Here is a 16121-nt window from a genome sequence, read left to right on the forward strand (position 1 = left end):
TTTCTTCTGCTCAGATCCAAAATGAAATGGTACACCTTTCCTGGTTAGTTTCCTTAGTGGTTCTGCCACTATAGCGAAATTAGGAATGAACTTTGCACAAAAATTGACCAATCCCAGGAAACTCCTCACCTCTGTTGCGTTCTGAGGTGCACGTTGCCTCTGCAATAGCTTTCACCTTGGCCTCTGCAGGGTTTCGTCCTTCCCGTGTAAGTCTGTGTCCCATGAAGTCCATTTCTGACACATCGAACTGGCACTTGTTTCCATTCACGGTAAGGCCTGCCTCCTGTAGTCTAGATAGTACACGCCTCAACCGTTTGTCATGCTCTTCCTTCATTGGTGCATGGACTATGATGTTGTCAGAAATGTTGGCAACTCCAGGAATGCCTTGAATCACTCGATGGATTTCATACTGGTAGATCTCCGAAGCTGCATTAATTCCAAATGATAGTCTCTTGTAATGATACAATCCACAGTGAGTCACAAATGTTGTTACATCTCGGGAACATGGATCCAGCTCTAATTGATGATAGCCCCATTTCAGATCAATTTTTGAGAATACCTTGCTGGTAGTTAGTTCTTGAAGTATTTCCTCCACCGTTAGTATAGGGTGTTATTCTCTAATTATAGCTTCATTGGCCATTCTCATGTCAACACATAGTCTTATGTCTCCCTTTGGTTTGGGCACAATCACTACGGGACTGACCCATTGTGTCGAATGTTCCACCGGTTCAATAATGTCTTGTTCGATCAATTCTTTAATTTTGGCTTCGACTTTCCCACGAAGTCCAAACGGAGTTCGGCGCACTGGTTGTGCCTTGGGTTTGACCATTTCATCTACCGCTAGCTTCAATTGTCGACCTTTCAGCTTTCCTACTCCTTGGAAGACTGCGGGGAATTCTTGCTTCATATCCTCGTATGACTGAATTGAATTGACACAAGCTCCAATATGAAGTATTGCCAGGTCTTGCGCTGTGCTTCTACTCAGCAATGGTTCTCCCCTCTCTTCTATGACCATAAACTCTGCTTCGGTGTACTTATCTCCAGCTTCAACAGTTGCAGTAAAACATCCAATGGTCTGCAATGGTTTGGTTGCTGTGTATGGATATAGTTTCTTGGAACACTTCTTTGAGGTACAGATGATCTTTTTCCTTTTCAACTTCTCCCATAAATGTCGATCAATCACATTACTGTCACTGCCTGAGTCTACAATGACCTGCACTGTCACTCCACCAATGATCACTGGGACCTTCTCATGATGTACTTCATTCAACGTAAATTGGTAACAACTCTGTCCCTCCTGGGTATCATCATCGTCACCGTCTATCTGGCGAATGGTATCTTTCTTTCCAGGATACTTTCCTTTCCCCCAGGCTTTGCCTTTGGAAGTTGTACTCTTCCTCTTCTGGTCTGCATTGGACTTGCTTTTGCACTTCTTTGCAAAGTGGTCCTTACCTCCACACTTTCTGCAAACTTTGCCTTTGGCCGGGCAATATGGGTCTTTTCCAAAGTGACCTCGGTTTCCACATCGATAACACTCCACGTCCTGTGTCGACGTATATCTTGGCTGGTTATGGCAATGTGAGAGCCTCTTAATTTGCTGGCTTGAGTTGTCTTTCAGGGTCATGGTATGAAATTGCCCTTCAACAGCCTCTAATGCAGCAGCAATGATTAAAGTATCGGTGAGTTCCAACTCACTCCCTCTTTCCAGTAGACGTCTTCTGAGTTTATCTGATCTGCAGTGCTGTACAACTTGATCCAATAATTGGTTGTCCAAATCAGCTGGCATGTAATTGCATCCAACAGCTAGCTGGCGTAGTCTCGTCACGTACTGAGCAATTGTCTGGCCATCTTCTTGTCTCGTTCTCTGAAACAAATGGCATTGAAATGTGGCATTCGGTGTCACTACATAGTGTGCATTTAATGCATCTACCGCTTTCCGGTACTCATCCTTTCTTCCAGTATTCAAAAGTGTCTTAAATGTTTCCCGAACTGAAGCTCCAACAGTGAAAAGAAGTAATGCCCTCCTCTGTGCTTTTTGTTCAACTGTACCGGTATCTAGAAATAGGCCACGACTGTCGGTGTAGGATTCAAATTCTTCCAGCCATGCCTTCCACTTCACACTTACAGTGCTTGCATCACCAGTCGGGTCAAAATGAGCAATTACACTATGCATTAGAAAGTCACTGTCTGCCCCAGCCATGAGGAAATATTCCAGCCCCAAAAGTACTGAGTCAAAGAGAAAATTCTTATCACCTTGAAGTTGTCTGTAATCCTCTGTAATCTTGTTTAGTCTTTAATTTTCTTCAAGCTTCTTTCATCCTCATCGCCAATGTCACATTTGTGGCCCGAAATGTGAAGTTAATAAAACATTAAACACAAGTTTTATCAGGTAAACTTCTCATCGTCTTTATTTTCCCGTTTCCTTTGTTCTCCTGCTTGTGTTCTTATCTCTCTCTCATACCACGTGACTTCCGGTACATCTCATACATATTCATTATCATGACAGTACCCACATGTACCAAGACATCAGGCTGTTCGCCTTCCCCTTTTAGAATACCCTGGACCCGATTTGAGATATCCCACACCCTTGCACCAGGGAGGCAGCACACCATGCGGGCATACCTATCTGGCTCACAGAATCTCCTGTCTGTATTTCTGACAATGGAGTCCCCAATGACCACTGCATTCCTCTTTACCTTTTGGTCCACCATGCCAGGTTCAGCACCAGCGACCTGGTCACTGCTGCCAACTTCTGTCAGGTCATCTCCCTCAACAGCATCCAACAAAATATACCTGTAACTGAGAGGGATATTCACAGGTGTGCTCTCCATTTTCCTGGTGTTTTTCTTCCTTCCCCTGACAGTTACCCACTTACCTGACACATCTGGTCTTGGGGTAACTATGTCCCTGGAAGTTGAATCTATCAACTCCTCACTCTCCCTTACCAGCCGTAGGTCCTCAAGTTGCAGCTCCAGTTCCCCAACTCGGTCCTTAAGGAACTGCATCTCGGTGCACCTGACGCAGATTGGCTATTTGGGAGGGTGTGACTCACCCATGGTTCCCACATCTGACATGCAGTACAAAGCACTAACTCCATAGGCATGACTGAGCTAAAATAATGCCACTTACCCTTCTCCTCGCCTGCTTTTGCCTAAGCCTGTTGAGCCAAAGGCTGGAAGTCCCACTCCTTCAGTGCCCCACTCACTCAGTGCGCCGCTCCTCGCTGGCCGCTCCCTCCCCTTTTACTCCTTTTACTGGGCCCTTGACCAATTAACCTTGACCAATTAACCCAGTCACTCTCTCCAACCTCCTGCTCCTCTGACTCACAGCTTAAACTCCAGCTGTTGCCTCCTCAGTCTCCCAGCCCGATTTGAGTAGGCCCAAGCCCCAGTAAGCCCTTGTATTTAACTGCTTACCTCCACGTCACTCTCTCCGAGCTTCTCCTCTTTCGACTCCCAGCTCGAATTTACATATGGATTGGACTAGCCAAATTAGTAAGTCCAGCTTTTTATTCTGCTCACCCTCTGATGCTGTCTCTTGGCTCCTCCTCCTCTCACCTGACACCAGGCACTGACTCACTGCCTCTTCTGACCCCGAGTCTGACCTTTCCAAAATAATAATCCATTACTCCACAGCAGGTCCAATTAACACCTACTTGTGAAGTCTCTATAGCCATTCTTCAAAGTTTTTGCAAAGGCACTCGGAGCCTGGACTGTCTGGCTTGAGCAGAGCTCTGGCATTTTAAATGAGATCTGTTTTGTGAAGTGTTTCTGTTTATTTGTGACCTGCACTACCCCCACAATCTATCTCCTTCAAAAACATATCTAAATACAATATAAAATATATAATCAGTCACACCTGCCATTTGTAATTCTCTCATGAGGTGTGGTGATGGAGGTTTGGAGGGTAGCTCACATTGTTCTGTTGTTTAAAAAGGCTCCAAAATTAACCCTGGAAATTAAAATCCATTGAGCCTGACATCACTAGTAGGTAAATTATTGGAAGGTGATCTAAGAGATTGGATATACAATTATTTGGATAGCCAGTGACTGATTCGGGATAGTCAACATGGTTTTGTGCACGGTAGGTCATGTTTATCCAAACTTGTACAGTTTTTCGAGGTGGCTACCAGGAACATTGATATAGGAAAGGCAGTGGATGTTGTCTACATGGACTTTAGTCAGGCCTTTGATAAGGTTAGTCAGGAAGGTCCAGATGCTAGCTATTCATGGTGAAGTATTGAACTGGATTCGACAACGGCTGGACAGGAGAAGCCAAAGAGTTATGGTGAAAGATTGCTTCTCAGATTGAGACCATTGTTATTAGTTGTCTATATCAATGATCTGGATAATAATGTGATGAATTGGATCAGCAAGTTTGCAGGTGACACTAAGATTGGAGGCATTATGGATGGCGAAAAAGGTTTTCAAAAATTGCAGTGGGATCTGGACCAGTTGGAAAAATGGGCTGAAAAATGACAGATGGAATTTAATGCAGACAAGTGGGAGGTGTTGCACTTTAGAAATACAAGCCAAGAAAGGACATACACGGTAAATGTTTGGGCACTGAGGAGTGTGGTAGAACAGAGGGATCTGGGAATACAGATACATAATTCCCTGAAAGAGGAGTCACAGGTGGATAGGGTTGTAAAGAGAGCTTTTGGCACATTAGCCTCCATACATCAATGTCGATGTTAGAATGTTATGGTAAAATAGTATAAGACATTGGTGAGGCCAAATTTGGAGTATTATGTGCAGTTTTGGTCATCTAACTACAGGAAAGATATCAATAAGAAAGAAAGAGGGCAGAGGAGATTTACCAGGAGGTTACCCAGACTTCAGGAACTGAGTTACAGACTATTCTCGGATCCGGAGGAAGCAAGGAAATTTGCAGAACAACTACAAAACAAGCAGAGAGATGAAGACATGTAATAAGAGTAAAAATGACCACGATCTATATGTATGTAAAGGGGAGGGGAGAATGGGGTTAAAGAAGTTTTAAATAGGAGAATAAGGAAAATGTTTGATGTTTTAGAAATGTTGTTTTATAAAGTGTTCAAAACAAGAAAGCAGAAATGGATAAGAAGGAAAGGTGATGATGGAGAAACGGAAAGGGAAGATAAACAAAGTATAAAATGGCTACGCTGAACTATATGACTTTAAATATTAACGAATACATAACCAAATTAAAAGGAAGAAACTGCTAAATTTACAGAAAAAAGAAAAAATTGATATAGCATTTGTGCAAGAAACACATTTAACTGAATTGGAGCACAAGAAATTAAAGAGAGATTGGGTAGGACACGTAACAGCAGCGTCGTATAATTCAAAAGCAAGAGGAGTAGCTATATTAATTAGTAAAAATGTGCCAATTAAAATAGAAGAGGAAATAATAGATCCAGCAGGGAGATATGTAGTGATAAAATGTCAGATATATTCGGAGTTTTGGAATCTACTCAATGTATATTCACCTAACGAAGAAGATCAAAAGTTTATGCAAGATATTTTTTTGAAGATAGCAGATACACAAGGGAACATATTAATAGGAGGGGATTTCAACCTGAATTTGGATTCAAATATGGACAAAACTGGGAAAAAAATTAACAGAAAGAACAAAGTAACCAAATTTATAATTAAATCGATGGAAGAAATGCAACTTTTGGATATATGGAGGAAACAACACCCAAAGGAAAAGGAATATTCATATTACTCGGGTAGACATAAAACATACTCAAGAATAGACCTATTTTTGTTATCAGCTCGTATGCAAGATAGAGTAAGAAAAACGGAATATAAAGCTAGAATACTATCGGACCATTCACCCTTAATATTGACAGTAAAGTTAGAGGACATCCCTCCAAGAATGTATAGATGGAGATTAAACCCCATGTTACTCAAAAGGCAGGATTTTAGAGAATTCATTGAAAGACAAATTAAAATGTATTTTGAAATAAATACGGAATCAGTGGAAGATAAGTTTATACTATGGGACGCAGTGAAAGCGTTCATTAGAGGGCAAATAATAAGTTATGTAACCAAGATGAAGAAGGACTATAATCAGGAAACAGAGCAGTTGGAAAGGGAAATAGTAAATATAGAAAAAGAATTAGCAATGAAGGAAGATACAACTAAAAGAAGAGAATTGGCAGATAAAAAAATAAAATATGAAACACTACAAACTTATAAGGTGGAGAAGAACATAATGAAGACAAAACAGAAATATTATGAACTAGGGGAAAAAACACACAAAATTCTAGCATGGCAGCTTAAGACAGAACAAACTAAGAAAATGGTATTGGCATCAAGGAAAAAAGACAAACAAATCACATATAATCCAAAGGAGATCAAGAAAAACTTTAGAGAATTCTATGAACAATTATACCAAACTGAAAACGAAGGGAAAGAAGGGAAAATAGATGAATTTCTAACTAAAATTGAACTACCAAAATTACAAATAGAGGAACAAAATAAATTAACAGAACCATTTGAAATAGTAGAAATACAAGAGATAATAAAAAAACTACAAAATAATAAAACACCAGGAGAGGATGGATTCCCAATAGAATTCTATAAAACATTTAAAGATTTATTAATTTCTCCCCTCCTGGAAGTAATCAACCAGATTGATAAAACACAAAGCTTACCAGATTCATGTAAAACAGCAATAATTACAGTAATACTAAAGCAAGGGAAAGATCCACTCGCACCAGCGTCATATAGACCAATATCATTACTTAACACAGATTATAAGATAATAGCTAAACTATTAGCAAACAGATTAGCAGAGTATGTACCGAAAATGGTAAATCTAGACCAAACTGGATTTATTAAAAAAGACGCACAACAGACAATATTTGTAAATTTATTAACTTAATTCATGCAGTAGAAGCGAGTAAAGCGGCAACAGTAGCAGTTGCTTTAGACGCAGAGAAGGCCTTTGACAGAGTAGAATGGAATTATTTATTCAAAGTATTGCAAAAATTCAGTTTACCAGAGAAGTATATTAATTGGATTAAAGCATTATATAAGGGACCGTTAGCGAAAGTGACAGTAAATGGACATGTATCAAAGCAATTTAACTTAAGCAGGTCAACGCGGCAGGGATGCCCACTATCACCTTTATTGTTTGCGTTAGCTATAGAACCACTAGCAGAATTGATAAGAATAGATAATAATATAAAAGGAATAAAAATAAAAGACAAGGAATATAAAATCAGTCTATTTGCGGATGATGTTATAGTGTACTTAACAGAACCAGAACTATCAATAAAAGAATTATATAAGAAATTGAAGGAATATGGAGAAGTGTCGGGTTACAAGATTAACATAAATAAAAGTGAAGCAATGCCAATGAATAATGCGGGTTTCTCAAAATTTAAGAAGGAATCACCATTCAGATGGCAAATGCAAGCCATAAGATACCTAGGTATACAAATAAATAAAAATCTCGGCCAACTATCTAAACTCAATTATTATCCACTAATGAAAAAAATTACAGGACGATTTAGAGCATTGGAAAGATTTACCACTAACACTAATAGGAAGGATAAACTGTATTAAAATGAACATTTTTCCAAGGATATTATACTTATTTCAGACATTGCCAATACAACTGACAGAAAAATTCTTCAAAGAGTTAAAGAAAATAATAAGGAAATTTTTATGGAGAGGGGGGAAACCGGGGATAGCACTAGATAAATTAACAGAATGGTATAAACAAGGAGGCTTACAACTGCCAAACTTTAAAAATTATTATAGAGCCGCACAATTAAGATACCTATCAGATTTTTATCAAACAAGGGAAAAGCCAGATTGGACTAGATTAGAATTAGATAAAATAAGGGAAAAGATACCTGAACACATATTATATAAATGGGATGAAAAATTGGTACAACATAGAAGTTCTCCAGTATTACATCATCTACTCAATATTTGGAAAAAGATTCATGTAGAAAGGAATAAAACAAATTATCAATTACCAAAACTAACATTGACGCAAAATATGTTACTCCCTTTTACAATAGATAACCTTTCCTTTTGAGAATGGGAGAAAAAAGGGATCAAAAGAATAGAAAATTGTTTTTCAGGAAATAGATTATTATCCTTTGAACAAATGAAAGATAAATACAATATAACTCAAGATACAGTGTTGGCGTACTACCAACTGAAATCCTACTTGAAGGACAAATTAGGAAGCAGTCTGAGTTTACCAGAGGGAAGTAACCTTGAATATGTGATTACAGATACAATGATAATCAAAAGATTTATAACAAATATGTATATTAAACTGCAAGAAAAGGAGAACGAGGAAACAAATGGTAAAACTAAACAAAAATGGGAACAAGATTTAAATATAAAGATAAAAAAGGAAACAGGGGAGAAGTTATGCTCCGGAACGATGAGAAATACAATAAACACGAGGTTACGTATGATACAATATAACTGGATACACAGGCTATACATTACACCTCAAAAGTTAAATAAATGGGACCCAACAGTATCTGATAGATGTTTTCGATGTAAAAAAGAAATGGGAACAACAATTCATGTAATCTGGACATGTGAGAAAGTAGAAAAATTTTGGGAAGATCTAAACCAGATATTAAATAAAATTACAGAAAACAATATACCAAAGAATCCAGAGATCTTCCTCCTAAGTAACATAAAAAACAAAGAATTTGGACTCGATTTGGATGGTGCACAAAAAAGATTTGTTAAGATAGCTCTAGCCGTAGCAAAAAAATGTATTATGTCAACCTGGAAATTGGAAGATAATTTGAAAATACAACAATGGTATATAGAAATGAAAAAATGTATTCCATTAGAAAAAATAACATATAGTTTAAGAAATAATATTGAAATATTCGAACAAATATGGGAGCCTTACATGAAACACAATAGAGAAAACCTACCGGGGACATTCACTACCTAAATTAACGAAAGGAGAAGGAAATGAAAAGAATTGACTCAGTGGAATTTCTTGTTTATTTTTATTGAATGACAACATTGTTTGACTGGTTTAATGTATCCTAGATTTTGTACTTTAAATGGACGGGGTGGTGGGGGGGGGGAGGTAGGGAGGGTGGGATGGGAGGAGGGAGGGGGGGAGAGAAAATGGCACTGTATATATTTGAAAAGGAAAAAGTATGTATCATGGTCAATGTGGTTTATGGTGTGAAAAATAAAAAATTTAAAAAAAAGAACAGAAGGATGATGAGAATGAAGGACAAAGGAAGCCCACGTGTGCTTGGAGATGGAGGTGGTTGGGGAGGTCGTCAATGAATACTTTGCTTCAGTATTCACAAATGAAAAGGACCTGGATTAGCATGAGGTCAGAATAGAAAAGGCTTGTGTACTCGACATTGTTGAGATTGAAGAGAAAGTGCTGGATCGTCTTAAAAACAAAAGTAAGTCCCTGAGTTGGATGCGATATATCCCAGGTTGCTGTGGGAAGGAAGGGAAGTGATAGCTGGACCCCTTGATTAAAAAAAGGTATTAAGGAGAATCCTGGGAATTATATACATGTGAGACATGTCAGTGGTGTGCAAACTATTGGAGAGAATTCTTAAGGATAGGATTCACAGGCATTTGGAGAAGTCCCGCCTACTCAGGGACAGTCATCACAGCTTTGTGAAGGGAAGGTCGTGCGTCATGGGCTTCATTGAGTTTTTTGAGGAGGGAACAAAGCAAATTGATGAAGGGAGGTAGAAGATGTAGTCTGTATATATTTTAATGGCATCTAGAACCAAAGAACAATTGCAGCACAGAAACAGGCCACCTCGGCCCCTCTAGTCCATGCTGCATCATTTTTTTCCTAGTCCCACTGAGCTACACCCAGCCCATAGCTCTCCATACCCCTCCCTTCCATATACCTGTCTAAATTCTTCTTAAATGTTAAAAATAAGCCTGTATTCACTACTTCAGCTGGCAGCTCGTTCAACACTCCTGCCCCTCTCTGTGTGAAGAAGTTCCCCCTCATGTTCCCCCTAAACTTTTCCCCTTTCACCCTTAACCCACATGCTCTGGTTTGTATCTCACCTGCCCTCAGTGGAAAAAAAACCTACCTACATTTACTTTGTCTGTCCCCCCATAATTTTAAATACCTCCTTCAAATCTCCCCTCATTCTTCTAAGCTCCAGGGAATAAAGTCCTAAGCTGTTTAACCTTTCCTTGTAACTCAGTTTCCAGCATCACTTTTGGAGCCTTTTTTAAACAGTGGAACAACATGAGCTACCCTCCAATCCTCTAGCACCTCACCTGCGGCTAAGGACATTTTAAATATTTCTGCCAGAGCCCATGCAATTTCTACACTATCCTCTCTCAAGGTCCGAGGGAATATCTTGTCAGGCCCTGGGGATTTATATACCCTTATTCACTTTAAGACAGTAAGCACTTCCTCTTCTTCCATGACCTCACTGCTTGTTTTCCATACTTTCCACGACTCTGTACCAGTTTCCTGAGTGAATACTGATTTCAAAAAAAAACATTTGAAAGGTTCCCCTATGAGAATCCCCATAGGATTCATGGAATCTTGGCTGTGTGGATAAAAAAAATTGGCTTGCATGTAAAAAGCAGAGAGTAATAGTGGAAGGAAGGTATCCTGCCTGGAGGTCGGTGACTCGTGGAGTTCTGGGATTCCTGCTCTTTGTGATTTTTATAATGACCTAGCTGAAGAGGCGGAAGGATGGGTCGGTAAGTTTGCGGATGACATAAAGTTGTGGATCATGCTGGATGTTGTTCTAGTTTACAAAAGGATATAGACAGGATGCAGAGATGGGTGGAAAAGTAACAGTTGGAAATCGATCTGGGTAAGTGTGAGGAGATGGATTTTGGAAGGTCAAACCAGGCGGCTGAGTACAGGGTTGAACCATACTGACCAAAATACACACAAACATTTCCCTCTTGAATATACACAGTGTCATTTTCTCCCCTTTCCTCCCCCCCACTCCTGAGTACAGGGTTAATGGTCGGTTACTTAAGAGTGTGGATGAACAGAGGGAACTTGGAGTCCAAATCCATATATCCCTCAAGGTCGCTGCAAAGGTTGATAGGATAATTAAGAAGACCTATGGGATGGTGGGTTTCATTAATAGGGGGGGTGATTGAGTTCAAGAGTCAAGAGGTCTTGTTGCAACTCTACAAATCTCTGGTGAGACACACTTAGAGTATTGAGTTCAGTTCTGGTAACCTCCTCATTACAGGAAGGATGTGGAAGCTATGGAGAGAGTGCAGGGAGATTTACGAGGATGTTCCTGGATGACGATGCGATGACATCATTTGGAATGTGCGGGGGTTTTTTTAAAAGTTGCACGTGACTGTTTGAGTAAATGACTTTTACCAAATTTTGACTCATCTGATTATTTTCTCGTTCTTCATTTCGCACTGCAAAGCAGTTGCTACAAGAGGAGACTTAATAGAGGTCTACAAGATTCTGAGAGGCATAGATAGGGTGGACAGCCAGCGCCTGTTTCCCAGGGAAGGATTACCAAACACCAGAGGACATGTGGACAAAGTGAAGGGAGGGAAGTTTCAGGGAGACATCAGGCGTAGGTTTTCTACATAGAGCATTGTGGGTGCCTGGAATGCCTTGCCGAGGGTGGTGGTGGAATCTGAAACATTGTGGCTATTTAAGAGATCTTAGACAGGCACATGGATGGAAGAAAAACAGACGGTAATGGGGTAGGAAGGGTTTAGTACTTTTTTATTGTCAGAATATATAAATTGGCACAACATTGAGGGCCAAAGGCCTGTACTGTGCTGTAGCATTCAATGTTCTAGAGGTAGAGTCAGTTGTAGGGGACAGCCAGCAATGGGGGCAACAGGTGCAAATACTGAACAATCTGAACAAGGTGAGGGGAAGAAAGTTTCAGGGCGACATCAGAGATAAGTTATTTACTCAGAGTGCTGACATGCGCAGAGTAGATGTCGACAGGTTGTTTTCCATAGTGGGAGAGTCTCGGACAAGAGGGCACAATTTCAGGATTGTAGAACGTCCACTTAGAACAGAGATGCAGAAGAATCTCTTCAGGTTTCAGATTTATTGTCAGAGTGCATCCATGACATCACATCCACCTTGAAAGGGGGAGGCAGAATTACCACTTACTTGCAGTGCAAAAATAACCTGTACTCAGCGCGTACATGTAAACAAATAAAAAACTGTGAACAGGTATCAAATGGAAACAAACCAACTGTGCAATGCAGAGAGAATTAAAAAAAAAAATCAATAAAAGATCTTTAGCCAGAGGGTTGTAAATCTGTGGTATTTGTTGCCACAGCTGGTTGTGGAGCCATTGGGTGTATTTAAGGCAGAGATTGATTGGTTCTTGATTAGCCAGGGCATCAAAGGTTATAGGGAGAAGGCCAGGCAGTGGGGCTGAGTGGGAAAATGGAGCAGCTTATGGTGGGGCAGACTCGATAGGTTGAATGGCCTATTTCTTCCCCTATATTTTCTGGTATTATTCTGCCCTACCCCACTGATCTGCACCCGGACTGTACCATGACCATCCCTCCCCCATCCATGTAGCTGTCCAAATTTTTCTTAAATGTTGAAATCGATCTCATATCCACCACTTCAGTTGGCAGTTCATTCCACACTCCCACCCCTCTCTGTGTGATGAAGTTCACCCCAATGTTCCCCCAAACATCTCACCGCTTGGCCTTAAACCATGTCCTCTCGTCACACCCAACCTCAATGGAGAAAGCCTGTAGCAAGTGGCTACAACAGAGATTGGAAGAACGACACACAAGATGGGTTTACTGCACTCTCTGCCCCTGCTCAGATAGGCCCAGTTTCCCGCCGCTGGTCCCAGTTTTCCCACCATTGTTGGTGGAAGTGATGGCAGCGGTCACTGATTAGTCGATGTTCCCTCCGCGCAGGCGATTGGCCGAGGTGAAAGGTGATTAGCCTGTGCGGGCCTTGTGCGATAGCCCCATTCAACTGCCATTTTGTGTGTCGGGCCATTTCCTGGGTAGCGGGCTGCTAAACGAACCCCCCCAACAGAACCAGTGATCTGATCTGAGTATTGTCCTTTGCCTTTGGCAGCCTGCCCCTGCGTCGTGGGGCCTTTGCAGTGACCGTCAGGATAGCGTCTGTGTGCTGCATGAGGTGGTCGAGAGTGAAAGTCTTTTCCTTACCGCCAATATCCAGCACGGATGTGGACCCGTTGTGCCTGGTCACTCAGTAAAGACCCTCGTATGGTTGTTGCAGGGGCGAGTGGTGTCCAATCCCGTCTCACATGGACGTATTGACCTGTCGAGATCCTTGGGGATGAACATCTTGGTTGGCCGTGCAGCGAGGGCTGTGCTGGGGCTAAGGTGCCTAGTCGCTTCCTTAGCTTATCCATCGTTGCTGCTGGTGATTTCTTCGTAGCCCTTGACAGCAGCCAAGAACTCCCCGGGTATGACCAATAGTGCGCCCTACACCATTTCTGCCACCAAAGTGGTGAAATCCTTCTTCAGCGCTGTGCAGATACCCAGGAGGACCCACAGTGGCTCATTTGTCCAATGCGGTCCCAGGGAGAAAGACTGGAAAGTCCTGGCATTCACCAAATGCTGCCCTTTGAGGTCCACTAGCAGACAGTGGGCCCGGAGGAAGTCTGTTCCCAGGAACGGTTGTGCCACTGCCGCCAGTGTAAACGTCCATGTGAACCAGCTGTTGCCAGAACGGAGCAGGATCATGCTGGTGCTGAAGTTCCTTATGCTCCTACTGTTCATTGCCCTCAGGGCCTGGCCTGGTTTCCTGTTCTGGGTTTCGTAGGCTTGGTGGCAGGGGGGTGGGCACCCGTGTCTACCAGGGACCGCTGTCCTGAGGGAGAGCCCCAGCCATGGAGGAGGCTGTCTCGTTGGCCAACCACCGCAGCCACCAGCGATGGTTAGCCACGACATTTCCCTGAAATGCACAGGGAGGTAGCATCAGCGGGCCTCCGTACCCCATCTCTGATAGTAGATGCAGTGCTGATTGGTGGGAGAGTCCATTTGCCTTTCTGATAGTTGTTGCGGCCTTCTCTTCATATGGGGCCTAGCAACCTGTTCCAACACGGAGTTGCCATCCCTCTTCGCTCTCCAGAGCACGCCCAAGGTGCAACTTTCCTAGTGTTACTGAAGTCCTCGTCGGCGAGCAGCAGTTGGATATCCACAGGCCTCTGTTCCAGAAAAATCTGCTCAAAAAGACTTGTGCTCCTCAGCCAAGGCCAGCATGTCACTCATGAGGATGGATGGGAGCCTGTCCCTCAGGTCATCCATGTGCAACAGTCAGGCAGCGCACTTGTGCTGTGAGACCCCGAAAGATTTGGTTAAAAGCTCTTTAAGGGCCGCATATTTGCCTTGTTCTGGAGGCAGCTGCAGGAAATCGGCGACTCATGCTGCTGTGTTCTGGTCGAGCGAGCTCACCACATGGTATTGGCAGAGATCTGTCGGAGCCGGAACTAGGCTTCGACCTGCCTGAATCGAACCAGTGGCTGCGCTGTCCAGAATCAAGGAAACTGTGTGTAGAATTGACTGGTCGGTTACCTTCGGGTCCAAATGCCATTAGGACTGGTTTTTGGTCAGCCATGTAGTGAGTCGCTACAGCAGAGAGTGGAAGACTGACACACACTTGATGCGGTTATGGACAAGATGGGTTTATTGCACTCTCTGCCCCTGCTTAGATAGGCCCAGCTTCCCGCCGCTGGACCCGGTTTTCCCGTCGTTGTCGGCAGAAATGACGCCAGCGACATTCCAGTCGTTGAATGGTCGATGTTCCCACCATGCTGGTGGTTGGCTGAGGAGAAAGGCCACTAGCCTGTGCGGGCCTTGTATGATCGGTGCGTTTGACCACCATTTGTGTGCTGGGCCGCCTCCCGGGTAGCAGGCCGCTACAAGCCCCCATAATTTTGCATACCTCCGTCAAATTGCCCCTCATTTTCCGACACTCAGGGAATAAAATCCTAACCTGTTTGATCTTTCCCTGTAACTCAGTTCCTGAAATCTTGGCAACATCCTTGTAATTCCACACAAATACCCTGACATGGATTCCCACCCACGTGGGGAGGGGGGGGGGTTGGTGTGGTAATCCAACCGATGCACTTAAATCACTTTCAATAAAAAAGCTCTTACTCTCACCAGACACTGGGACCAAGAGCGGGACTGCAGCAATCCAAACACACAGCACATCCATCGCTAAGTCCTGGTCTTCTTGCTGTTCCCCAGTTTGTTTTTGCGTCATAAAACACAGAAATTTTGAGAAAGATTTCTCAATTTCCTGTCCCACTTCCCAACCCACACAGAATTCAGCAACAAACAGAAATGGATCACACATTCATTTTATTTCATATCAAAGAGGCGGGCTGTTCAGGCATTGCCTCCGTTCTAGTCCTTTCTAATGTCTCCTGAAATGGGGGTGTCTGGAACCAGAGGGCACAGCCTCAGTATACAAAAATGCCCCTGTAGAACTGAGATGAGGAAATTGTTTCTGTGGATGGCTGTGGTGGATAAATCATTGGGTATATTTAAGACGGAGGGAGACAGTTTACTGGGAGAAAGCAGGATAATGGGGTTGAAGGACGGTAAGGTTGACAGCTTTTCCCTTTGGAGCCACGAAGGACGAGAGGTGACTTTATGGAGGTATATCAGATGATGAGGGGCTTAGACTGGGTGGGCGGTCAACACCTTTCTCTTGGGGCAACAATGGCAAATACCTGAGGACATCTTTTTAAAGTGAGGGGGGAAAAGTTTTTGGGTGGCGTCTTCAGGGATGTTTATTTCACACAGTGAGTGGTGGGTGTCTGGAATGGCCTTGCCAGGGTTGGTGGTGGAAGCTGGTGCAATAGGGATATTTAAAAGACTCTTAGACAGGCACGTGGATGTAAGGAAAATGAAGGGTTATGGGTGTGAGGGAGGGAAGGGTAAATCATTGTGGAGTAAGTTTACATAAGTCAGCCAACATTGTGGGCTGAAGGGCCTGTACTATGCAGAAATGTTCTCTGTTCTATGATCGAATGGTGGGGCAGACTCAATGGGCCGAAAGGCCTAATTCTGTTCCTCTCTGATGTGGTGCTATGGTCAAGTGCCTCGTGATATGAGTGAAAAAGCTTTGTTTGGCACGTTATCTAGGCAGTGCACATAATCAGGGCAGCCTGGTTAACG

The 16121-nt window shown here is 42.6% G+C and overlaps 2 protein-coding genes across 3 annotated transcripts in view; one reads left to right on the top strand and one right to left on the bottom strand.

Moving 5' to 3' along the window:
* Positions 1-15185, bottom strand: part of LOC138765360 (polymeric immunoglobulin receptor-like) — a 47167-nt gene extending 31982 nt beyond the window's left edge. Inside the window, exon 1 of one of the 2 annotated variants that reach the window (XM_069942412.1) lies at positions 15099-15185. In XM_069942412.1, coding sequence (XP_069798513.1) covers positions 15099-15153 — 55 coding nt within the window. In that variant the 5' untranslated portion in view covers positions 15154-15185. Of the gene's footprint in view, positions 1-15092 lie in introns of both variants that reach the window. The other variant, XM_069942404.1, reaches the window with a different exon arrangement.
* Positions 1-16121, top strand: part of LOC138765348 (zinc finger protein 112-like) — a 106670-nt gene that overhangs the window by 85343 nt on the left and 5206 nt on the right. The window lies entirely within an intron of this gene.

This window comes from Narcine bancroftii, chromosome 1, assembly GCF_036971445.1.
Source record: "Narcine bancroftii isolate sNarBan1 chromosome 1, sNarBan1.hap1, whole genome shotgun sequence".
In the NCBI taxonomy this organism is placed as follows: domain Eukaryota; kingdom Metazoa; phylum Chordata; class Chondrichthyes; order Torpediniformes; family Narcinidae; genus Narcine; species Narcine bancroftii.